A 25,253-nucleotide genomic window follows, 5' to 3' on the forward strand; every position below is an offset into this window, starting at 1 on the left:
CGCTTTTCTCCGATCTAATTACGTGACGATGAAATATCTTAAATTCTAGTCCTGGAATCTTTTTTCAAAGATATTGACGAGAATATTAATTTTTTTTAATATATCTGCTTTAAAACTTTGAAAAATTATTATAATTTCGCTACGCTGAGGAATATAGGATAAACGCGACATTACCACGGAATTAATTGAATTTTATTTTTCACTTTCATTAGAAACTCGTAATTCGAAGGTGTTCAATCCAGTCGAAAATTTTTAAAAGTTTCGCCCGGGCTGGAGTTAATTGTTGCAAACTGTCCGTGTCATCTGCGAGCTATTGCCAGTTTAATAATAGTTCGTTCTCGAGTAACAATCCGCCCCGTGACACGTTCATTTTCCGCTCTGGCCGCGGAGAGAACGATGATACGAGGTTGTCGAGATCGTGTTCTGAAGTGGCTAACAAACGGTGAAGCACGACGATCGGTCATATCCCTTGAGACCTTTATCCATAGAACACGATGCACACGTTGCATTATTAAAGCACGGCTGTATAACTCCATTCACGGTTGCCTGCCGCGTTTTACCTTGTTTCTTGCTGCCCGCTTTCAAGAGATTTCGTCAAATGAACGGTCCCTTTTGCCAGACGCTTCATTTTTTATGCAAAGGGTCTCAAAGAGAGAGCTGGCAATTCTTCCCGGATATTACAACAGCTTTACCGCATAATTATACCCAGTTAATTTTAATTCCCATACGTAATTCAATTTCCAAATAATTAACTTTCATCTTCGTCCCCCTCTGAAACGTTAATTCGTAAAATCGATTTTTCACGAATTTTCCGATCATTACTTTTTCTTGAACTGGCAATGGGCCACTCTAAGATTGTGGAATGCTGTTGTTAGTCAAAACGAGAGAAAATAAAAATTTGAATCGTATGTTTGGCATCTTCACGTTTTAGACTCGTAATGGGCCACTTTAGGGTTGTCAAACGCTATTGTTAGACGAGATAGAGGAAATTCAAATTTAAATCGTAAATTTTAGATTTTTACGTATTCTTTGACTCGTATTATTCGTGAAACAATATTTCTAGTCAAAATAGAGAAAATTGAAGTTGAGATTGTAAATTTGGGAACTTTGCGTCCGTTTGGACTCCTAACGGGCCACTCTAGGGTTGTGGAGCACTGTCCGTAGTGTCACGGAATGGTAGGACTTTAACTGTCGTAACTACAGCGCTGAACCAACGGAACTAAGTCAAGAACACTCTATGGGTCGTGGAACTTTAAATTGCGAAACTCCAACGTCGTAAGACCCGAAGTCGACGTCAGAGGTCCTAGAGTTTTGGGTCTACGATGCGGCAAAATCGCGACTCTGGTTCCATTTGGATTCTGTGACCCTAGGGACATGGAAGGAGCGATCCCTCCTTCGTGTAAGACGGGGTTCAACAATCTTGGGGTGACTCGGAACGCATTCCACGCCGCGAAGGAATTCCGATGCCGAGACTCGTGTCTCGTGACCCCGATGGTGAGATTCGATTCTCACCACCCCGATGTGTGCTTTTCTGACGTGTGCTTTACCGATCCTCGACTTTGAGTACCACGCACCGAGTCTCGATAGAATCCCATATTATTCTCTCTCGTACAACCTTACTTGTTTACTACTGTTTTCAAAGATTGCAGTTCTTGCTGTAAGTTTAGGACACTGATTTGTTACAAACACGTATTAACCCTTTGCACTCGAGAGGCGATTCTCAGTCACCATTTAATCAGATTCCAAAGATCGACGTTAATTAATATATCAAATTTAAAATTACCGAACAATGTGTGGAATGTCGAAGAAAAATAATTCTACGTCTTAATTTGCATATGATTTCTCATTTACCATTTTAAAAATATCGTTGACTCTATGACAGAAAGTCTTCGAATTGCTATTTTTCTGTAACGAAAAAGTCGTCGAGTGCAAAGGGTTAAAACACGAGTAACTTACCTGTACAGTTATGTATAATCGTTTTTGTGTGGATTGACTTAAGATGGTATTGTTGGCTTCTTAACCCTTTGACTACTGTGGGCGCTTAAAGGCGCTTCTTCTTCTTACTAGAGAGGTCGTAAATGATATTTGCAGACTAGGTTGATTTCGAGCAAAACACTATTTATAAATCATTTATAAATCGGCTTATCAACCGAGGGGGTCGAAATGTTCTCTAGACGTTGACCGATATAGGGAATTTGAGGATCGTTAAAGCAATATCGGTTGTACTCGCGTTTTATTTTGCACCGAAGTAATCGCGCAATTACGTAGTAAAGTAGCGAAGTAGGAAGAAATAATTCTCGGTAATTATTCCCATTGCGATTGAATAGAAGGCACTGCGGCACGAGGGTGAATTAAAGGTATTGCGCGAACTTTGCGATCGAGGCCGGCATTAACGTGGCTTCCATGTGCTCGTTTTGTCGTACAATTGCGGCTCTGAGGAAACTTACCCCTTTCGTAAGGGTGAGTTTACGCGAGAAAAGCTGGCCGAAGTTCCGTCAAGTGTCAGACACAAGACACAATTACTCTCCGAAGTACGCCGCTGTCTCTCGTCGGGAGAAGAACTCGAAATATTCCAGCATCGATTTAAGCCGGGATTAGACGAGACTTCTTCAGGCATGGGAAAACATCGGTATTCTCAGAACACGTCTGGTTTATGTATACCCGCGTTTATCGCTCATATATAATATACCTTATCCGGGAAGAATTATAATTAATTATGGGAATATGTAAAATTTCTTGCCCAAAATAATTCGTGAAATATACAGTATACAGGGTGTCCCAGCAACGGTAGTACAACCGGGAAGGTGGTGATTCTACATTCAGAAAGGAATCGAAAGAAAATAATAAAAGTTTTTGATTCGAAGCTTCGTTGTCGAGAAAATTGATTTTGAATATTCAACGAGTGTTTGTACATTTGGATATGGATTATATGAATATGCCATCTATACACGAGTATCAATGGTACGATCGAGAAGGGTGTAATTCTACATGAAACAATAAATCGGAAATATAGAATAAAATTTTGTCATTCGAAGCTTCGTTGTCGAGGAAATCGACTATATCTACGGACAGAATTCGAAGGGAACGTCGATTTGTTTTCTCGCGATACGGAATAATTTGTTTAACGCGATGACTGCCAAGATCAATAATAAAATTTAATTTTATTAATAACGTTATTAATAAATTATTATTTAAATAAAATTTCAATTATTCTTACGATATAACGAATTATTAAACAATAAGACGAAAAGAGAAAAGAATTCCTAATGTTCTCCGTTTATTTACACTGTCCAAATTTTCAGAAAGTAGACGAGCGTAGGTTACTCATGACTATCGTGACAGTCAATTTATTAAGAATATCTTGGTAATTATTTCAGATCCTACTCTGAAGCGATGTGACCGTTTCGATAAAATTCGGAGAAGAAGCTTAAACACTGCATTGAGAAAAGAAAAATAAAGGAATGATAATCTTCCTGGAAAAATTGATTTGTCCGATAAATATTTTACGAGTTATTTTGAATCGTCACTCAACCTGCACACTCGTGTTCACAGCTTAGAAAAATGTACGTTATAAAAAGAGTAATTATATAACAGCTGCAACAACTATTTCTTAATTCGATACTTCGTGTCGTTAATTTTAATTAATTTCCATTGCATAACTCGCGAGCTCGTTAAGAAGCCTTATTCCTCGAAACATCGTTTTAAAAGAACCTTCGTTCTCGAGGAAATCACAAATACTGGCTTCTTCTCCCGAGGAAAAGAGCAAAACAATGGAAAACGAAGATAAATGGACATAATGAGCTAATAGGAGCCACGGAATCGCAGCAACTTCTTACGGAAATAATAGCTCGCGCGTAAGCTTCTCGGATGAAATAAAAATGCCGGGAAAATTGCGGCGTTATATTTAGAAAATAATTACCCACGTCGTTAAAGATCCCGCGAGTTCTCGATTGCCACGGAAGGAAATCCTGGAAACCGATCGATCTGTATTGCGAATATTAGCGAAGAACACGGAGTGTTCGTGCTTGCACGCTATAAATACCGCGGCTGCGACTCGACAATGAAATATGGCACGGACGAAATGAGTTTAGGCTGGGTTAGTAAATGTCAGATGAATTTCAGGATACCAAAAAGCTCGAGAATTGCTCACAGATAGGCTTACGCCTTTTGATATACGGCCCCTTGGATTGCTCGTTACTTGGGCAGGTTAGCTGCGCGCGTAACTGTGTCAAACACAGAAACTGAATAAAGAAGAAAGGGGAAAAAGGAAACAATAGTGGCTTTATGAAAGTTCTTATCGTCTTTGTTACAGGGTGACAGTACTGGGCATTCTATTGGGGATACTGGAATGGGATCGCAATGTTACGTGCATTCTTCTATTGTGGGAGTACGTCGTGGGATACCTAGCCATTTTCGTGGTCTCCATGATAGTAGAATTTTCCATCTGCTTCCTGGCTACGAGAGGGAGCATCCTCGATACTGCGGCTAGAGCACCGATGCAATATGTTCTCTACGTTCGACTTTGTAAGTGATCTATTGGGATTATGGATTTATCGTTGTAAAATACCTACGATATATATATATATATATATTTATTCCCTTTTTAAAGTCTTTTATCGCTCAAGGAAGGTATATTTACCTCTAAGTGCTTTTCTAGAGCGACTGACCGACTCGTGAGAGAGTGGCAAGAGGGTACGTGGCGCGGTTCGCCTAAACCCCCAATTCTTATCTAATGTTTATATTGTGAGAAGACTGCAGGAAAGTTCTGGAAGCTTAAACACTTTATTAATTAACAAATAACGTTAATTAATAAGCTCGTTCGACCGTCGTTATTTATATATTGCCGTTCATCGGCCCTCACCATAATCGCGGACGATGGGACACGATCCTTGCCGACGTTCAACCTAATTTGTCTTACAATATAAACATTCGTTCTCGGAATTTAGACCTTATAAACTACTTCTTCACACTTTATATCCTAGATTGATTTTTGTATATAATTAACACGTTGAGTGCTCCGTCAGTCCCTAGGGACTGACAGTAGACTTTTCGTTTGGACGGTGTGGATTCTAAGGGCCGACAGCGAATTTTTCGTTTGATCATCATCGATGCGTAAGACTGGCATTGTCAAGGGTTAAATTATCAATGACAATTAATATATTGTAAAAATTTAATTCCCTCTGCTAAAGTAAATCTTTACACTTCCGTGGCTTTTCTCGACTGATCGTTTCTTGGTGATCGCCTTTTTGCCTTTCTGACATTCCCCAGCTCGTTATCTTCTGTTTATAATTTGTATATTTGTGCATTGGCTGTACCATTCTCACAGTCCAAACGACAAAGTGAAACAAAGTAATCTTCTGCTCATACTCTTCAGTATACTTGAGCGCTCGGCATCGAGTACTCACTAGCCTGAGCGGAAAGTATAGCAAAATCGGCGTCGCACTCAACGTGTTAAACTTATCTTTTCAACATGATCGAATCGATTCGTCTTTAATTCTCGAGCATTTTTTGAGCAGAGGTGTGATTCAATAAGGAAACTGCAGATAAAGTTATTACAGATATACATATATGATATCAGAACTCAGGAAGCACAATTCTGAGCTGAGGACTCGGTATTCAAAACTGAGAACTGTTCTCTTTCCTGTTTCATTTTTCTTTTTTTACTTCGTGGATACAGAATGCTTATATTTGGTATTTAATCAGATTTAATCTGATATATCCATCTAACCCAATTATTCGAAGCTAGAGGTCTTCGTTGTTTCGGTAGTTCCTACTGATGGGTTGGTGTTCCTATGGTGCTGGCCTGTTGGTATCCCCTTGGTCATTGTGCTATGATAGGATAGCAGATAGAAGAACGTGGGGGAAAGGATTCGTTTCGTCCTGGGCCTGCTAGTGGACTCGTCAGTAAGACTTTCTAGCAGGCCCTACCTTAGACGGGGATACTTTGGTGGCATAGGAATTTCTATTTACGAGAAAATCCTCGAACCTCCTTCGAGCAGAAATCCATCTATTGGCGAGTGTGAGAATGACGGTCGCTACATAGCAAAATTTGTTTATACGAAATTTTGTTGCATATCGTTATTTAACTTCGAAATCGCGAGTAATATTATAGATTTTTTAGTGGATAATTTAAATTTACGAGTACTCTGCCGACACCGTAAAAAGATAATAAATACTGCTTTTAGTCATTCATTGGTCATTAACTGGCCATTTATTTGAAATTCACGCATGGCTACCATAAATCTACCAAAGTGACGCTTATGAACTGTGGCGTAATTAACGGGGAAAGAGAAGATTATATAAGTGGTAAAAATAAATTGGAGAATTTCGCTTGGTTGCTTCACGCATGAAATCGACCACTGCTTTTATTAGATTTCTTTATAAACAGAAGATCGCGTCTTGTCTACTCCTACGCTCTTTGCCGTGATTACGCGATATATTTATGGTATCGAAACCCTAACGTGAATCAAGGAGAGCACAAAAGAGGAATCGACGTTGAAAATAGGTATACGTGTCGTCGCGTGTCTCGAATTTTCTCATAAACCACTGTGTCCATCGTGTAACGAGGCGACGAAAACTTTCGAAGAAAATCTACGAGTTCTACATAAACGAAACATTTCATTTATAAAAGGCATGAAATTAGATACAGCAGGTCCATGTATAACACGACACTCCTATAAATGGTAATAAAATGGTAAACTTTACATTTCAGCTGTTCTAAGACAAATAATGCGCACAATATTTTCCATTATACTAAAAAGAAAAAAGAGACTATGTATTTGATGCTAATTTTTGCACTCTTAGTTTCGCGAATCCCATATAACATTTTCTCATGAACAGAATGAATATCTCTCGTGGTTCTATTGTACTTGAAATAGAGATCGCGAAATAACATTAAACGCAACTTCAGTACTCGAAACTGAAAATCATTACTCGAGAAAATTCCCGAATCGCCGAACTTGAAATCGAAAACCATCAGAACGTGAAATTCGAAATCTCGGAAAACGTAGTAATCGATCAAAAAATATGTAATCGATGATGCATACGAGCGAAACGAATAGAATTACGTAGCATTCTCTAAAAGCAATTTTTCAAGAGCAAATTTCTAACTTACAACGAGGGAAAAGAAAAATGTGCGATTAATTGGATTCAATCAAGAAATTCTTCATTAGAGTGGTGGCAAAACATTTACCTGCCTAACGAAGCCATTCTGCGTGCCCTGTTAATCAAGTATGTCAAACATTAGAATGGTTAACGAAGTCTTTGCTCGACGTCAATAATCACACGAAGAAAATCGTAACCAGTTCAAAGATGCACACCATGAGGTTCGTTAATGGAAACTTCATCGGTGGCAACGGATGGCCACTTCTCCCTCGTCGACCCTTCCAATCTTCACTGCGCAAGAGGAGAATATTAATAAGAATCAAGTTCTAGACGTGGATTGCTGGTCGTAATAAACGATAGTTCACAGGGGTGGAAGAGTTTAGTTCGTCAACTTGGGAATTTCCTTCCAAGTCCAATCGTTTAAATCACGGAGAACACTTTCATCGTTCAACGTTAACAACGAAGAGAAATTTAATACCGAACAAAGTCTATGACATAAGTTTTTCAGCGAATTAAATTCAAAATCGCACCTCGATTTAGTAGGCAATCATAATGTTTAACCTGTTCATCAGTAAGAAGAAAATTCCTTGATTATGATAGCAAAGTTAAAAGATAGTTCAACGATATATACGATATTTACGGTAAACGTTCGTTGCAGATATGAGGCGTGGTGGCGCTAGTGAGTTAAACAAGAAATCGTCTTAAGACTACCGGAACGCGTTCTCGTGAAAGAGTTAATAAAAAACAATTGGTATTTTCAAATACATTCGAATATCTTTTATGGGATGAAGAATATTTCTTATAACATCACGTAAAATGGAAACCGTGTCAACAGAAACATGGTCGTCAAGGGATTAATTTATCTCCGATATCTCGTGATAAAAAATATGAAAAAAGATATTTAATACTTCCGCATAAAATTGTTTCAAGTGATACAACTTTTCTTGAAAGAGTTCTTCCAATGTGGAGGATGGCGTCTTTCTCGCTTTTCTGTCCGTTCTCTTTCGTTATGCAAAGACGGGCGTAAAATTTTCTGTCTTCCCAGCCATTAAGAAATAGCAAAGTCGCTTCCCTTTTCTCTGTACTTTCCCGTTTGAAACATCGTCTCTCAAGTGACACTCTAATCCTCCGTCGTGCTAATGTTCCCTTTATTTTTCGATAGAAATTTCAATATCGCTTATTACGTTTCACCTCAGACCGCTTTATCATTCGCGCAATTTCTATTTCAAATTTTCCATAAGATTCCAAATTTTCAAGGAGTCGAGGTAAGTCGACGAGCTTGAGAATTCCGATGAGCCTGGAAATTCGGCACTTGGAAGTTCCAGGATTCGATTAGTCCACCTCTAAATTCCGACTTCATCCCGGATAACTTCCAAATGTTACACACATACACACACATGGCAGAAACTTTCTGAGAGGCCGAACACGCTCGATACAGGGAAATCGTTCTATAATTTCATGTTTTTCCATCGAAGTCTGGTGTATGTCGCTGCGAAGGAAAATAAATATCGAATGTGAGGAATCAGGCGTAACTTGTTATCGGAAAACAGAGAATAGCAGCAAATCTTTCGAGCGGCATAATTTATCTTTTCCCTTTCCGAATACAGAAGAAGGAGAAAATAAAAATGGGGGGAACGGTGTCAAGGGAAAAAGCAGATTCTTAATCCGAAAAGCAGCGTGATGGTCACGTCTACGTACGTCCTTAGCTTAATCTCGATCCATTTCGTTATACTAAACGTACTATATCCTAATATATCCTAATATACACAGTGACCAATGCAAAATTCACAGAGTAATGTCAACTGGGATAAAATCAACGCGTGTTCTCGAGTATTGTTGGAAGCCCGATGAAGAAGGTTGTAGACCAATTGATCTTTTTAATATTCTTCGGTTTTAGGTGGGTAAGATGCAGGGAGTGAACTAGATAAATAAATAGATAGATAAATAAATAAATAAATATGAGTCAGATGTCGCCGTTTGGCTCCAACGACACTTGATAAGAATCGAAATCAAAATAACAATCGGCTGTTTAGTATAAAAAGAGATGTCTTCCACCAAAGTTGCGAGTAGAGCTGTCAACCTTTCAATAGGGTTAAGTCTATTCAACGATGATTGGAAATCTTTGGCAATCTAACGATTGAACTTGTTGAACAATAATTGTAAACGCGATCTGTAACAATATATATATGTGGAAATGGAATAAGTGTGGTTCTGGGAAATGAGAATCGAGTGTGTCTGGACTTAGAATGAAAGTGACCATGTGCGCAAGGATCGACTGCAAGGATTATTTATGGTGGAGTCGAGTGAAAGTTTAAGGATGCGTGCAGAGTGGTTGAAGTGCTTAGCCCACCGAGGTTGCGTGAGAAAGGAGCATGACTGGAGAAGAAAGTCAGGGTATGAATGAGGAGGATGAACGGTTTAAATAAGGGTGCAAGGGCGCGGGCGAGGACAGTCCTTCACGGTCTTCAAGATAGCGTCTAACAAGTAAAAGTCGAGCGTACTCGTAGCGAGTCTTTAGTTTCGTGGCCGATAATATAAGTATAAGCTTATTGTATTTTAAGAAGCAGTAAAGCAACATTACTTTAGCCAATCCACCCACCCCGATCCTACATATATATATTCTCTATCGAAGTCTTTTGTTTCTCAAGGAAGGTATGTGTTTCTTTTAGTGCTTCTCTTGAGAGACTGGCCGACTCCTCTAACAAGGCCAGTGTAAGTCCTTCGATTCGTAGATTTAGTAGAAACTTTGCAGGTTTGTAAATCTAATCATCTAGTTCAAGAAAATATGTAATTATAAGGACTACTATTCGATAGTTTTCGAGATATATCTGATTAGAGTTTTATTATTGCCTTAATCACAAATTTATTTCGAATATTTATCAAATACGGTTGTGGCCCAAAATTCCCACGCTGGTGGCAATTTTCGGATGTTACCGTTAGGCCACAATGTCACTTGATAACTATCGATAACTATTCGGAAGAAACTAGTAGTTAAGAATAATAAAGTTTAAAAATTCCCACGCTGATGGCAATTTTCGGATGTTGCCGTTAGGCCACAATGTCACTTGATAACTATCGATAACTATTCGGAAGAAACTAGTAGTTAAGAATAATAAAGTTTAAAAATTCCCACGCTGATGGCAATTTTCGGATGTTGCCGTTAGGCCACAATGTCACTTGATAACTATCGATAACTATTCGGAAGAAACTAGTAGTTAAGAATAATAAAGTTTAAAAATTCCCACGCTGATGGCAATTTTCGGATGTTGCCGTTAGGCCACAATGTCACTTGATAACTATCGATAACTATTCGGAAGAAACTAGTAGTTAAGAATAATAAAGTTTAAAAATTCCCACGCTGATGGCAATTTTCGGATGTTGCCGTTAGGCCACAATGTCACTTGATAACTATCGATAACTATTCGGAAGAAACTAGTAGTTAAGAATAATAAAGTTTAAAAATTCCCACGCTGATGGCAATTTTCGGATGTTGCCGTTAGGCCACAATGTCACTTGATAACTATCGATAACTATTCGGAAGAAACTAGTAGTTAAGAATAATAAAGTTTAAAAATTCCCACGCTGATGGCAATTTTCGGATGTTGCCGTTAGGCCACAATGTCACTTGATAACTATCGATAACTATTCGGAAGAAACTAGTAGTTAAGAATAATAAAGTTTAAAAATTCCCACGCTGATGGCAATTTTCGGATGTTGCCGTTAGGCCACAATGTCACTTGATAACTATCGATAACTATTCGGAAGAAACTAGTAGTTAAGAATAATAAAGTTTAAAAATTCCCACGCTGATGGCAATTTTCGGATGTTGCCGTTAGGCCACAATGTCACTTGATAACTATCGATAACTATTCGGAAGAAACCAGTAGTTAAGAATAATAAAGTTTCAAGCATAAATATCTGAAAAACTATCGCGTAGTTGCCCTTATAATGGTACATTTTCTTGAACTGCATGACAAAATCTAGAAACCTGCAAAGTTTCAACTAAATCCATGAGCCGAAGGACTTGCATTCTTCTTGTTAGTCAAAGTAGGAACGAGTATGTTGTTTTGAACTCTGACGTTGCCTGCGTTTATCAGCTAGGTTCTATTAGTGATTAAGAGTGGACGGATCGTTGGTCATCCAACGCTATGTTCATGCGTGTATATCCCTGGCATACATCATGGCTATCGATTAAATGCCTCCAGGATCGAGAGGTAGTGAAACCGACGCGTTCGATGCAGTTCGTTGTTTCCTCTCGCGAGTTCGTTAATAGACACGTGCATTAAATTACTATCGATGGATTGGCGCGTTGCACGTAAATTTTGCGCTCACGCGTATGAGACCACTCGCGTGTTCTCGATGAACACACGGAGAAACGCTGGTCGCGCACACTGGCGCGTATCAACGGTTTTGGAAGCGATCCAACTCAACGTTCTTCAACCGGATCCGGTGCACCTTTGGGAAGAATTCGATGGAAATTCCGATCACGTACAGCTGATTGGTCGGATGCGCGCGGAGTGCCAGGCCACCGTCGTTGCAGCTTGTACTCCGCTTTGCTTTTATTTCCCCTTTTCCCCGTCCGTTTCGTTCGTCTGATTTCGACAGACGCGTCTTCGACGCCTGGACTCGGGAACGAGGTGGCGAGAAACGGGAAATGTGTGTCGGCCGCGGCCGTGAAATTGAAATAAAGATGTTGCCTTATACCACACGCGAATGCTGAGGAAATACGCCGGAGACGGAAGACCTCGAGGGAAGACCTCGAAGATAACACGGTTCGGAACGAGGTGAAAATGCCACGGATGCAATCGGAGTCCGAGGTTTACCGTTTTCAACTTTCGATCGGGGAACATCGTGAGTGAAATAAGAACGTAAAACGCGAGGATATAAAGGGTATAGTCGAGACACGAAAAATATATGGATACTCGAATTCTTAATTAACTTGCACGTATAGTCATTTTTGGGGAGAAGCGGAATTCCTAGCTTATAAGACAATAATAATAATAATAATAATAATAAATTAGGAAATTAAAAGAATATGGAAACAACAGGAAGTACATACAATACCAATAATAATATCAACAACAGGAATAACACCATACACACTCAAAAAACACCTAACGCAATTGAAGATACCAACACACATCTGCCATGAAATACAGAAAGCAACGATACTACATACATGCAACATCACCAGAAATTTCCTCAACGATATAAGTTGAAAGCCGAGCTGGACCTGGCAATGTCCCGTCCAGCTGCTAGAAAACCCCGGAAAGGGAGAAGAACCACATAATAATAATAACAAAAGTATTGCGAGAGGAATCTTTATTTTAATGGCGTCACTCTGCATCAGGATCTATATTTGCTTCGAGGAATCACCCAGCTTATCAATTTTTCTTCAAGCTATTTTAAAACCATGGGAAATGAATCTGTAGTTACAGAAGTAATAAAACTTTAATCGTAAATATCTCAAAAGCTATCGAGTATGGGCGGGTATAATGGTATATATTCTTGAACTGCATGACGAAATCTACAAACCTACAAAGTTTCAATTAAATCGGTGAAGCAAAAGACTTGCACTCTCCCGTTGTAAGTTAAATGACGCAATGGGCTGGTGTCAAGGAGCCTATAAAAATCTTGCTGAAGGGTTCGAAGGAACACACTTTTCTCACACTCCATCGTGTGCAGCACGCGTCATAGAAGACCTCGAGCCTCTGTTTACTTTACACGACACCAGCCTTATTGCATCGTCCAGCCTAACTTCGAAAAATCATCCAGCTTAGGTTTCCTTGAAGCAAAATAGTTCTCGATGCAGGGTGATGTCATCAAAAACAGAGATTCACTTCGCATTATCGTTAGAATTATCTGTATCTACGTTTTATTTATCTTCGTCAGCGTTCTTGATTCGTAACTAAGATCTTGCTGTTTCATATCGTGATTCAGGGATCATAGTCCAACGGACGTGGTGGTAGATTAAATTATTTTATATCCGATGTAATGAGTAGATAAGGATTGCCCCAGCTTAACGTCAGGCGATGACAACGTTGTATATAAGATCGGGTTCGATTCGAGTGTTTGGCGTGGAAGAAACAAATGATAGCGGCAAATCCTTTTGTAGGAATGGCTGTAGAATGATTGAGAGAGAAAGCGCGTGTATAGAATGAGATAGATCTGGCTTTAAATAGGGATGCAAGGGCGCGAGGCATATAGATGGTGCGTAGTCGAGAATAGAGGATTGCGTGTAGAGTAGAGAAGAATCTAGTGTGATATGTTAATTAACTTCTTAGGCACTGAGCACTACTATAGTGGCTTTCGCGGATATCATCTTTCTGAACGGCGCACCAAAAACAAATATTTTTATAAATACTAATGAAAAATTATAATTTAATCATCAAACACTTCGTTCCAATGTACTCGTATAAAGAACAGCATTGTCCGTCACACATTGCAGTGCCGTATCATTTACACGTAATTCGCGTTGAACTCTGCCGTACCGAGAAACAGCCCCGCGTAAAGTTCCGCCGTGCCTGAGAGGTTAAATAAATCTGTTTTATTATTAAGAAAGAAATTCTTTTATCAATTTTATCGCGTAACATCCGATATTTCTCTCTCTCTTCGCAAAAGTCGAAGCTATCCTACCCTAACCTAGCCAATAGCAACACAACCATACGCCATCGCCAAGCTGAACATATTAGAGGAGAGTAGAACGCAGAAGTGCATCGAATGGCAGTGTATAGACCGCTTCACTCTTCTCGGAAACCAGACTTCCGGCAGGACTAAATTTCTTTCTCGATACCCTCGTGCTTCCTCGCGATTATACTTATCAACTTTCTAGGACAAGCTCTTAAAATGTACCCTCAATTATCTTAGTATATAGAAAAGAATATCGACCTCTTTTTAACTGGTTAGAACGTTGTCTTTAGATTAATTCTGGGCACTGTCTGGTTATGCAATCGCATTAGCGAGTAATTAGGTCAATCGCGTTTGCTGCACCACTGAAACCATCAAAAGTCATCATGTCGCAAAGAAGCACGGTATGCTTTCGTAGACGAGCTATCCCCTACTCGATATTCGAAGAAAGCACTGTCGACACCTTCAATCCTTATCCGGCGTGAAGTTATGCCGTTCACGTTGACGTACTCTCCTTTTATCCAAGAAATGACGACCGTCCGTGGTCAAGAATCAGACATTCGCGGGACACGGTTTCACATGACCCAGATATTTCTCCTCTTCTTTGCTAGCGACTTACCGACAAATAACGCCAAAAATGTATTCATCGTAACGATGAATACGCGAGTTTTCGTTTCCATAAATTTAAACGAGAATTTAAAGGACGAAAGGAAGCATACGAAAGACGAGAATGTTTAGATAGAAATTAACAAAATGGAGTGTCTGCAGAAATTAAAAATATTCTAGAGTTGTGGATAGTAGAATTTATACGTGTAAGAAAATAACCGACGAACGTATCATGGCGGTCGCTGACAGACGGATCGCGATAATTCTATGTTCGCCTAAACTCTCGATCGTTCTATAAACGATAATCTATAAATGAGAACGAAGAGCACCCAAACGAAGCCTCCACTCGCGAGGAGTCATCAGAATAATTCTTAACCCTTTCGGTACTACTGCCGCCCAATGGCGGCGGTCATGAAACGTTCTCTGGGTACTACCGTCGTCTATTGACGGTATCTACGAAACGTTCTCTAGGTACTACCGTCGCCTATTGGCGGCATCCACGAAACGTCACCGATGACTATCGCGGTTCGAATGAAAAGTTTAGTGTCAATCACGCTCGAGATTTCTACGAATACCGCAAAACACGTTTTCGTGGCTTCCAGTGCCACCACTCTTGTGGGAAACTTCCTCGTGCCACGAATGTATAACCGCGGCCAACTCCTCCTTACCGAAAGGGTTAAGAGACACTCGAGCAGTTAACACGTTAAACGCCAAAACAGTCCCTAGGGACCGGCGCTAGACTTTTCGTTCAGGCCTCGCTGGTCCGTACGGCCCAGAAGGGCCTGCATGTCGGCTAACTGTGACGTGAACGAAACGGCACGTAAAACCGACGTGACGTTTAACGTGTTAAACAGAGACCACAGTGTGAAATAAACCTTTTGTTGGAAGGCAACGATATGTATGTGCGTGTGTGCGTGTGTGACGAGTGACTATTATGTGTGAAAGAGGCGATGCATCTATTCGATTGCTATTTTTTCTTTTATTTTCTGTCAGTCGTGTCCGAGTCTCATTATAGAACACATTCACTGCATACAGAAATAATATAATCATACATTGTGTAACCTTTGTTAATTTTAATAAATATATTTCATTAAATAAAACTGCAACACCTTTTCCCAGACAAGACGCTTTTGAGTTTCTAATTCGTGTTCCTTCGTGGACTATAAACTATAAAGAGTCAAATTCCATTTCCGATTTTTATTTTACTTTCGAATTTCATGCACTTGCATGAAGAAAGAAGTTAGAAAAACTGGAGATTTTCTTTAAAAACACGTGTGAAGTAACAAAACGAAATATCTACAGACGTATAAGATATAATAGAGTTGTAAGATAGTCAAATTCTATTTTTCTCTGATTTTCTTTTGCTTTAGGATCGTCATGCATGTACATGTACATGTACGTTAAGGAAGAGGTTAGGAATGTGTAGAATTTTTTAGAAAACACGCGTTGGTTTGTTTCTGTGGGGAAACGTGAACTAAAATGAACCGTTCCTATATACAATGACCGCCTTACTTAAGGTGTTAGTAGCAGTTAAAAGGATTACAAGCTGCTCTGTCCAGTTTAACATATATCGGTAGGAAACAGGATTAAGAATAAGTTGCACTCGTTTCGTGAAAAAATGCAACGGTATTAAAGAAGATCGAGAGATTTCTATGTAGAAAGAGAGATACGATGCACCTCGATATTGTTCTTTGTTATTTTCTTTGTATCTCGTAGGAATACTATAAATCATAGAAGGAATAGACGAAAGTACGAACTTTATAAAACTTTGTTTCAGTTCTTTTATTGGTTGAGACCGGCTGGCTGTGCGCAGGTGTAACATGGTTAACGCATTACTACCAAACCTGTCCCGTCGACCAAATTAGAGATGTAATGTTAGGTAAGCTTCTCATAAAGACTATTAAATATCTTTAACAAAAAGCAGAAGTAATAATTAATCTAAGCCTAATAAATTCCACCAATGGCAAAAATTGCATGAAACAAATTTTCAAATAAGCTTCATTCCACGTATTTTACAAATTTCGTAGTTTATGAGCCCGAGATATCCTTTATCGATACTGTATTAATACTACATTCATTGCTATATTAATAATTAAATGTAAAGCGTATTAACCCTTTGCACTCGACGACTTTTTGGCTAGAGAAAAGTAGAAATTCAAAAATTCTCTACTAAAAAACTGACGATACTTTTTTGAGCAGTAAATGAAGAATGATATAATAATAAAATTGTAGAATTATTAAATTTCGATACCTCGAAATTAAATTTGATAGATTAATTAACTCTTTGCACTCGAGAGGTGACTCTCAGTCACCATTTAATCAGATTCTAAAGATCGACGTTAATTAATATATCAAATTTAAAATTACCTAACGATGTGTGGAATGTCGAAGAAAAATAATTCTATGTCTTAATTTGCATATGATTTCTCATTTACCATTTTAAAAATATCGTCGACTTTATGACAGAAAGTGTTCGTATTACTATTTTTTTGTAACGAAAAAGTCATCGAGTGCAAAGGGTTAATATCGATCTTCCAAATTTTATGAAATGGTGACTGAGGGTCACACCTCTCGAGTGCTGTATATCGTCAATAGGTATCGTCAATAGACCCAAAAGACCGTTAGGGTATTCTGGCAGCCAGATTCTAATTGCTGTTTTAGTTCAAGTTCCGTGTCCTTTCTATCTTCATTTTCAATGCATTTTCAAACAATTCTTTATTTCCCTCGGGTCACCGGACACGAGGCTTTCTTTAGCCATTAATGTTAGAAAGCAGGCAACAGCACTTAGGATTTGGCTGACAATAGGCCTGCAAAGAAAGGGACCAGGCCATGTGCGATGTCGCGACTTTCGGAGCCATAAAGTAACGGGTCCTTCAGGAAGGATCACGAATGTGCGGGTGGTCCACCAGCAACCCCCTTTGAGGGAGAGGCTTCCTCCACCGGCAGACCTGGTCGCGGAAGACGGTCCTCCCTTCTTTGGGGGCATCTGATTCGCGGACCGAGGGCCCACCCTCGGTCCTGTCAACCACCAATGGGAAAACCGATTTCCCTTTGGAAACCATGGGCTCCGAAAGATCGTGCATCGCACAAGTTAGTTAGGTTAGTACCAGTCAGTCAGCAAATAACATTCGAAGAGTTCAGAAGAGTTATCCGGAACAACTACATAAAATACAGTCCACTATAAACACAACGTTCCTCAAGAAATTTGGTTCGTCATTAACCGTTGCCAATTGCGGACGACCTATTGACGATATACAGCACTCGAGAGGTGTGACCCTCAGTCACCATTTCATAAAATTTGGAAGATCGATATTAATTAATATATCAAATTTAATTTTATTGCAACAATGTACGAGATATCGAAATCAAATAATTCTACGACTCTATTATTATACAATTCTTTATTTACTGCTCTAAAAAGTATCGTCAGTTTTTTAGTAGAGAATCTTTGTATTTCTACTCTTCTTTAGCCAAAAAATCGTCGAGTGCAAAGGGTTAATATTGCACAAAATACTATATTAATATTAACTCGTATTAGTCCAATTTCGTACCATGTTAATATTACGCAAAATACCACATTCCATACGAACTCGAGTTAGTCCAATTTCCATAACGAATAAATTCCATTCCTCCCGAAACGTTCTGCGACATATCGCAGTGGTTCCCGCGGTATCTTCGTAATAGCTGGAACCGTTAAACACGGGAAACGAGCGAACGTTCTTCCACTTCTAACCTAAACAGCCCGATTTTACCCCTTACGTCGCAGGTTTAGTGATATCAAATTGGTGCGTATTGGCGTCGGTGATGGTGACGGTGTGGTGTACGTATGACGCCGCGGGCAGGTCGTGGGTGAAAATGAAGAAATATCAACGAAGCATGAGGGAAGCGGAATCGAGATGCGCTAAATTACATTACAACCGGAGTGGTAGCAGGAACAGAAACTGGCGGCAAAGGTAACGACTTACGACTCTCGCGTTTCGCTTCCGACGCCTGACTTATTGTTGTCCGTTTCTACTGACATCTTTATCCTCCCTGTTGCCTCGCGAGAAATAGCTTGCAATGAGCTTTCGCCACATCGAGTTAATCCCGACGGTGCTTCGAAGCATCGCATAAGAATTCCTATTCGAAGAAAAAATTATTCCTCGAATTTCCGCTGAATTTTCCTAATTTCTTAGAGGCACAGATCTTACGATACAGAAATCACTCGCAATTAGAACGATGATTATTAACCATGTGGACATTTGGCACTTTTAGGAAAGTTATACAAGCATACCAGGATAGCTGGGACAACAGATGTAGGATTCTCTTCTGCTGCATGGGCAATTCCGATAGAAACCGAGTAAGTGGCCTCGGGAATGAGGCGAATCCACGAAAGAAATTTATTAGGTCGGTGCAAAAGATTTGATCTTCTACCTACTTTCATTTTAAACAATATTATCGATTTCTATTCAACGAAGAAAGGTAGCAAGAAGTACTACACGACTATCTAGAAGTTCCATCATCGATCAACCGTACCATTATTTTCACGGATACACGCGATTCTGTTAATTCATTGTACAACAGCGTCAAATTCTAGCTCAGCGTCTGCGAATAAATTTGCTCTCTTACATTTCGTCAATTTCAATAGAATCGATTTAAGAAACAAAGACGATATTCCAAGGTTCGTTACGTGGGTCGAAAAGAAAATTTATCAACTTGGATATTTCTTAAAACAGACTGAAAAGATTCACGCGATGGAAGGAAAATATCGATGGATATAGAGATTATTTTCTCATTGCTCGTTACAATTTCATCGACCTTCTTTCTTCGACTATCTTAACGTTAATTTATCGTTATATCGATTCAAAATTTCCATTTCGCCCCAGAGGCCGCGTTTTCCCTTATTTTAATTTTCCACTTCGTTATTTTGTATTATGACTGTAACTCCGAGACATTACAGGGAGCAAAAATCAGTACGCATATAAGTCTTATGAAACACGTGTCTGGGACGATACTCCGCTAATATTTCACATTTAATTATTGCACAATTTAGTTACAATAGACACGAAATTAGTCAAAATAAATAATCTATCTATAAACACATTCGTGATCGGTAAAAATATTAGACGCGACAATTTCGGTCATTTCTCTTACCAAACGCGACCAAAGATTTTGCACTAACCTTGAAAAATAGCGATCCACCTTTCCAATGAAAACTTGGTTCCTCAGAACTCGTTCGCGGACATCGCGAGGCTATTGAGCGACTTCTTCCGCGACCTTGACGTGGTTCCATCAGACGTGGTGGCCGGTCTGGTGCTGTTGAGGAAGTTCCAGAAAATCGAACGGGAGCTGATAGTGAAGCAACGAAAGAACGATACGTACGAGTTTCTGTCCGGTGTGCCAGTTACGCCTCGCACTAAATTCTTGTCCTTGACCGAGGATGGTGATCTGGGCCACTTCCAGTCGGCCATTCATTACATGCACTTCGCCCTCGCTGCTTATGGCTGGCCCATGTTCCTCGTTAGTCATTCCACCGGTCTTTGTCAGCTGTGCACAAGGTAATGTCATCGGTAACGTGCCGCGCACGTTGTCGTGTTTGTGTGGGTACGGCATCAATTGATTTTCAGCGATGTTTCGCGTGGTTGCTCGACAAAATCGCTTAATCGATCGTCGCCCGGTTTTTAATTATATCCGCTACAGTTTGCCCCGCGCGGATTTTTCTTTCAACGAATTCTCTCGCTTCTTTATCCCGCAAACGCGCGTTCCGCGAAAAATTCTACGAAATTCCTTCGATGTCCTTGCAATTCTACGCTTCCCCATACGATTTCCATACGCCATTGTTCCTCCAAGCAACGGAGAATTACGAATTTTTATTTTTACCGATTTTGCTGTTAACGAAAAAATGAGTATAAATGAGATTTACAAAAATAGTAGAATATAGAACGAAGTAAAATTGCTTGAAATCTATAATTTCGCATACTCGATATTACTTCTTGTAGGCTTGATGTGCCGATTAGGTGTGGAGTTTTGTGCGCGTTTAGGTGTCCAAATACTTCTTATTTGATTTTTATGATTATATGTACATTTCCTGCGATATCGTAGAATTTTGGTATATTTTCTCGGCGCTGTAACAATAAAAAAAGAATGATTATTTTTTAAAATATTTTAAAACGCCTGTCTCTTGAAAATTTTTTATTCAATTCAAATTACTTTCAATTCAAGTCCAAATGTCGTCAAAGTCTAATTATTCTACTTGTTCGAATCGATAACAGAAAAATTACTTCGTGTCCCAACTACTCGTGGAATAAACTCGCTGTACTACAGATGGTGGATGCTTGAAGTGTCATTTAAGACGTTCTAGATGCGCGTTTTTGCACGGGAGCCTTTGATCGAATCAATTACCGTCGAGTAACCGGAACGCGAAACGCCTGGAAGCATTTGTATGCCCGGATTAATTTCTGCCTGGGGTGAAAGCATCGGGGAAAATAAGTTGGCCGGAACTCTGTGGCAGATTACGATGCGGCTGTTTCCCGTGCGGCGGCCACGAAGACGGGGCTACCGTGGTAGAAGACAATTGTTGCCAGTGCAATTACGCGGCGCTAAGAAAGATGGTCGACGTCGCCGAGGTGGAGGTCATTTATGCGACTTTTCACGTCGACGTCGGTGAGACGCCGTTCTTCGTCGCGCTCGATTACACGAAGAAAAAGGTTTCGCGCGTTTCCTCATTGATTCGCATGCATCGAACCGCGTTTGCTCTGGGGACAAAGAAAACTTAGAGGGGAAGATTGAACGTAGCTTAGAAGTCTCGCGATGATGTTCACGATAATCCCTGTTTCGATCATTCCGATCGAATCACGACGAATCTCGAGATTAAAGCGAACCACGTTCAGCCGGTGCTTTGGCAATTTGATCGCGGAATAAACCATTTCCCCTTAGCGGTTTCATGAATTTTTCAACGGCTATTAAGCTGGCATAACGAACTTCATCGCGACGACATCCGTGAAATGCTGTTTTACATGTATATATGTATATAGAATGATCGTGTCAGGATTGTAGTTTAATCTGTAATGAATAAGTTACGCCATTTTGCTTAACCTCGTTAAATTCTCCTCGAGCTTAGCGTCCATTTAAATACACGTTTCCGTATAATTCCGCGATTACTCGATGAAATTCGATATTCGATTACGAATGAAACGAAATTGAATTGAATCGCATTTTTCCTATCCTTTTCTTCGATTTGAAAATATATAACGCGTGAAAGGGAACTGGAGGATTTTAACGTGGTAAAGGAAGTGGATCGAAATGATTAAAAACCAATAGTTTGTTAAATATACCTCTGGTTAAAATTCTATAGAAGACTTTAATCCCCGATTGCTAAGATAGGGTTTAAAGGTCGCTTTACCCCGAACTCGAGCGAACTTGAGGACGGTTAATTACCAATTTTCTGCTGCCTCTTTTCAAGGTTGTCGTGAGTATACGAGGAACCCTCAGCATGAAGGATGTATTAACAGACTTGAACGCGGAGGGTGAAGTGTTACCATTGTCACCGCCGAGAGACGACTGGTTGGGACACAAGGGGATGGTCCAAGCGGCCGAATATATTCGAAAAAAGCTGCTCGAAGAGGATATTATATCCAGGGCGCTTGCTAAGGTATTATTCCCCGTTATCGTTCGCTTAAATGCAAATGCCGTGCTTGCTTTCCGTGTATATCAACTTGTTGAACGCAATAATTACATTTCATTATCGTGCTCGTTGCCTATTTCGCGTCGTGAATAACGTCAACTGAGGGAGATAACGCATTAAATACATGAAAAGTTACATTGCATACTATTCCTTCGTTAGTTGCTCGTTTTATTCATATTATACTCTCGCTTGATATTTAAAAACGCACGTGCTAAGTAATTCTAGTAATCGAGGACGTTTCCGAAAGGTCTACGCGTTATTTTTGAATGAATATAAGCTACTGCTACTATATTCATCGCCGTTGACGTGATTCCGCGTCATTTTGAATCCACTTTCTAGTTAGCTTCGAATTTCATTGCCATCGATGTATTACACTTTCAAATACCGATTTATATTTATCCTCGTTTTATGACACGAGTCCCCAGCAAGCAACTTTTGAATTTCACGAAGTTGTTCAGCCTTGACCAATCTGCAGTATCAGAAAACACAGAGGAAGCTATCTGCTGCGTGTGTTGATAAATTTAAATTTATTTAAATGGACAAATGAATGGAAATCTTCCCGTTTACTCGTATACACTCGATCTCCGTCGGAACTCTAACCTTCGACGCGATTTACGCGATTCGCTTTTCGCAGCAACGTCCTCGATTAAATGTCTGCGCTTGGCAATTGTTACGATACAACCAGTCGATGGTAAAAATCGCCGGAGTTGGAAATAATTCAAGTTTCTGTTCCAGGATACCTCGAGGGAAACCCATCAGTTCGGTCTGGCACTCGTTGGCCATTCCCTGGGAGCAGGGACAGCGGCCATCTTAGCGATTCTGCTTAAGCAGGACTACCCTGACCTGGTGTGCTTTTCGTTCGCTCCACCGGGTGGTCTCTTGAGTATGCCTGCTCAGCAATACTCGCAGGAATTTATTACATCCGTGGTAGTCGGGAAAGATGTCGTGCCTAGGATAGGCCTCAGACAGATGGAGAGCTTGAGAGCCGATCTTATCAATGCTATAAAAAGGAGCGTCGATCCGAAGGTACATCCTTTGTTACGGAGCAGATGGAAGACGTAGAACTGCAATAAGGATACAGAGCTTGAAACTAGCATAAAACTTCGATATCAGTTGCCCTATTCCACCATCTCATTTCGAAATGGTCGTAACATTATTTCATCTAATTTTAAGCTGACACCTTAATTCTTCAAATATATCCTTCCTATTACGATCTTCCTATATATCTATATACCTCGACATACCTCGTGAAAGTCTGTATTACATTTATCTACTCACATCGGATAAGTTGACCACAGACCTACGCGAAATTGAAATTTTTCAATTTACAACGTAACGATAGCCTGCAAAATATACGCTAGATCCGTGCATGAAATATCATTTACGTATAGTAATCAGCGACAAATCGCAGCAAACTTGGATTGTATCTCCTATCTTGTTTCGACCAGAACACCTATGATCTAGACCAACATTTACATAAGCTTCTCCCAATACTACGTTTATAGCTTCAGCAGTTTTTGCGGTATTTTCTGGATTAAACTCGTAAAAAGGTTAGGCGAATATCGTTTCATCTCATTCGTGACTTCGATACCGATGTTCTAACAGTTTTATTATGACTCTGCTAAAAATTTGACTCGTATATTCACGTCAACTGAATCGCCTCTTCTCTCACCCGATCTACAACCGTTTGGGTCATTCGGAGAGTGAAAATCACGAGGTACATTCAGCTAATTTGAAACCGTAGAAAAACGATGTTTCAGCGATTTAACGGTACCCGCAAAACGCGTTAGAATCTAGCAACAAGGGCGATGAATGCTCTCGCACAGTCAGCAAAGAGTAAGGCGATCAATCGCAACGATCGTTTCAGTGGAAAACGATAGCGTGCTCGGTGATGTGTTGCGGTTGCGGTTCCACCCCTACCTCGGCTGCGAATTTGGAAGCTGGTGGATGTATCAGCGAGTACCAAAGGGACAAGGACCTAGCCCGTTCGCAGACCGTTGTTCCAAGCGACTCCAGCATCGCGTTGACATTGCACAGGCCTCTGTATCCGCCTGGCCGAATCATACACGTTGTCCGACATCATCCCAACAAAGGAGAGTAAGTTCGCCTGTCCATCTATCGCCGATTTTCACCCGTGTCGTTTAGACGCAATGCGTTGCGACGTGATGCTCGTAGGTTTCATAGCTCGTAGGTGGATTAAGAGTGAATTTTAATCGAGGATGTTTTCCGTTTCTAGGCAGAAGTATGAGAGCCGCTGGAGGTACGTTTATCGAAAAGTTTGCCTTTTCAGGGTTTCCCTGGGTAATTGCATCTTGAGGATGTACCCGCATGTGTACCTTGGACTCGTGTTCTACACTTTCTTCCTTTCGAACTACTACATCGCACATTCCGACTGTCGCCTGACAGAGAAACTCTCGTGCAAGCAACTGAAGTCTTATATTCGTGTTTGCATGGCTCAGATTTACACGTAGAAACATTGTACAAGATGTTACACTGCGTGATACGTAGCGATCGTGCATTTCACGTATGGAATAATCGTTTGACGAGATGAACGGTGCGATTGTTTTTAAAACTCGAACTCTCGAATTACGATGGCGATCGGATCTCGACGCTTGATAAACGATCACTCTATACTTGGTTCATATTATCTCGGATATTTAAATCCGCGAATGCATTTGATTGCATGAATCCACACGTAGCGACTAGCGTTTCCTAGAATTTATTTTCCAAAGAGTTCCTTTCGTAGGGGAACTGCATCGTTTATCCTTGAATTCTTCTCTCGCATTGCAGACAAATGTTACACAAGCACGAGCCGGTGTACCAAGCTCTCTGGGCGGGTCCATGCGACTTCGACGAGGTGTTGATAAGCCCGGTGATGATACAGGACCATATGCCGGACAATATGCTGAAAGCGTTGAACAAGGTAAGCGAGGCCGATTCGATAATACGTGAGATAAAGAGCTCGCAAACGCCGGTTAGCCGAATGTCCTCGGTAAAGCCGGGTAATTACGAGATCTTGGAGGAAACGACGGACGAACCGGAAGTGTCGAAGGAAGAGGACAAGCCTCGAGACGTAGTAGTCAGTGTAGAGAGTAATGGACACGTGAAAGATGGCGATGTTAATAGTGTGCAAGCTGAAAGTATTAATAGCGTCATGAGACCGTGTAACGAGACGATTGTGGTCAATGTCGAGGTACACGAACAAAAGGAGACGTAGTCTGGACTCTTTCATAGTGAAATTGACCCTTTCATT

At 40.3% G+C, this 25,253-nt stretch overlaps 1 protein-coding gene across 1 annotated transcript in view; it reads left to right on the top strand.

Annotated features, from left to right (window-relative positions):
• The window catches only part of inaE (inactivation no afterpotential E), an 88,255-nt gene that overhangs the window by 55,195 nt on the left and 7,807 nt on the right, over positions 1–25,253 (top strand). The window contains exons 2-12 of the mRNA XM_017908748.1: positions 4,313–4,524; positions 16,115–16,216; positions 18,104–18,290; positions 18,592–18,676; positions 19,546–19,874; positions 20,828–21,023; positions 21,779–21,967; positions 22,736–23,026; positions 23,868–24,097; positions 24,237–24,260; positions 24,791–24,923. Coding sequence (XP_017764237.1) covers positions 4,313–4,524; positions 16,115–16,216; positions 18,104–18,290; positions 18,592–18,676; positions 19,546–19,874; positions 20,828–21,023; positions 21,779–21,967; positions 22,736–23,026; positions 23,868–24,097; positions 24,237–24,260; positions 24,791–24,923 — 1,978 coding nt within the window. The remainder of the gene's footprint in view (positions 1–4,312; positions 4,525–16,114; positions 16,217–18,103; positions 18,291–18,591; positions 18,677–19,545; positions 19,875–20,827; positions 21,024–21,778; positions 21,968–22,735; positions 23,027–23,867; positions 24,098–24,236; positions 24,261–24,790; positions 24,924–25,253) is intronic.

This window comes from Eufriesea mexicana, unplaced genomic scaffold (assembly GCF_001483705.2).
Source record: "Eufriesea mexicana isolate 0111107269 unplaced genomic scaffold, ASM148370v2 scaffold22, whole genome shotgun sequence".
Classification (NCBI taxonomy): domain Eukaryota; kingdom Metazoa; phylum Arthropoda; class Insecta; order Hymenoptera; family Apidae; genus Eufriesea; species Eufriesea mexicana.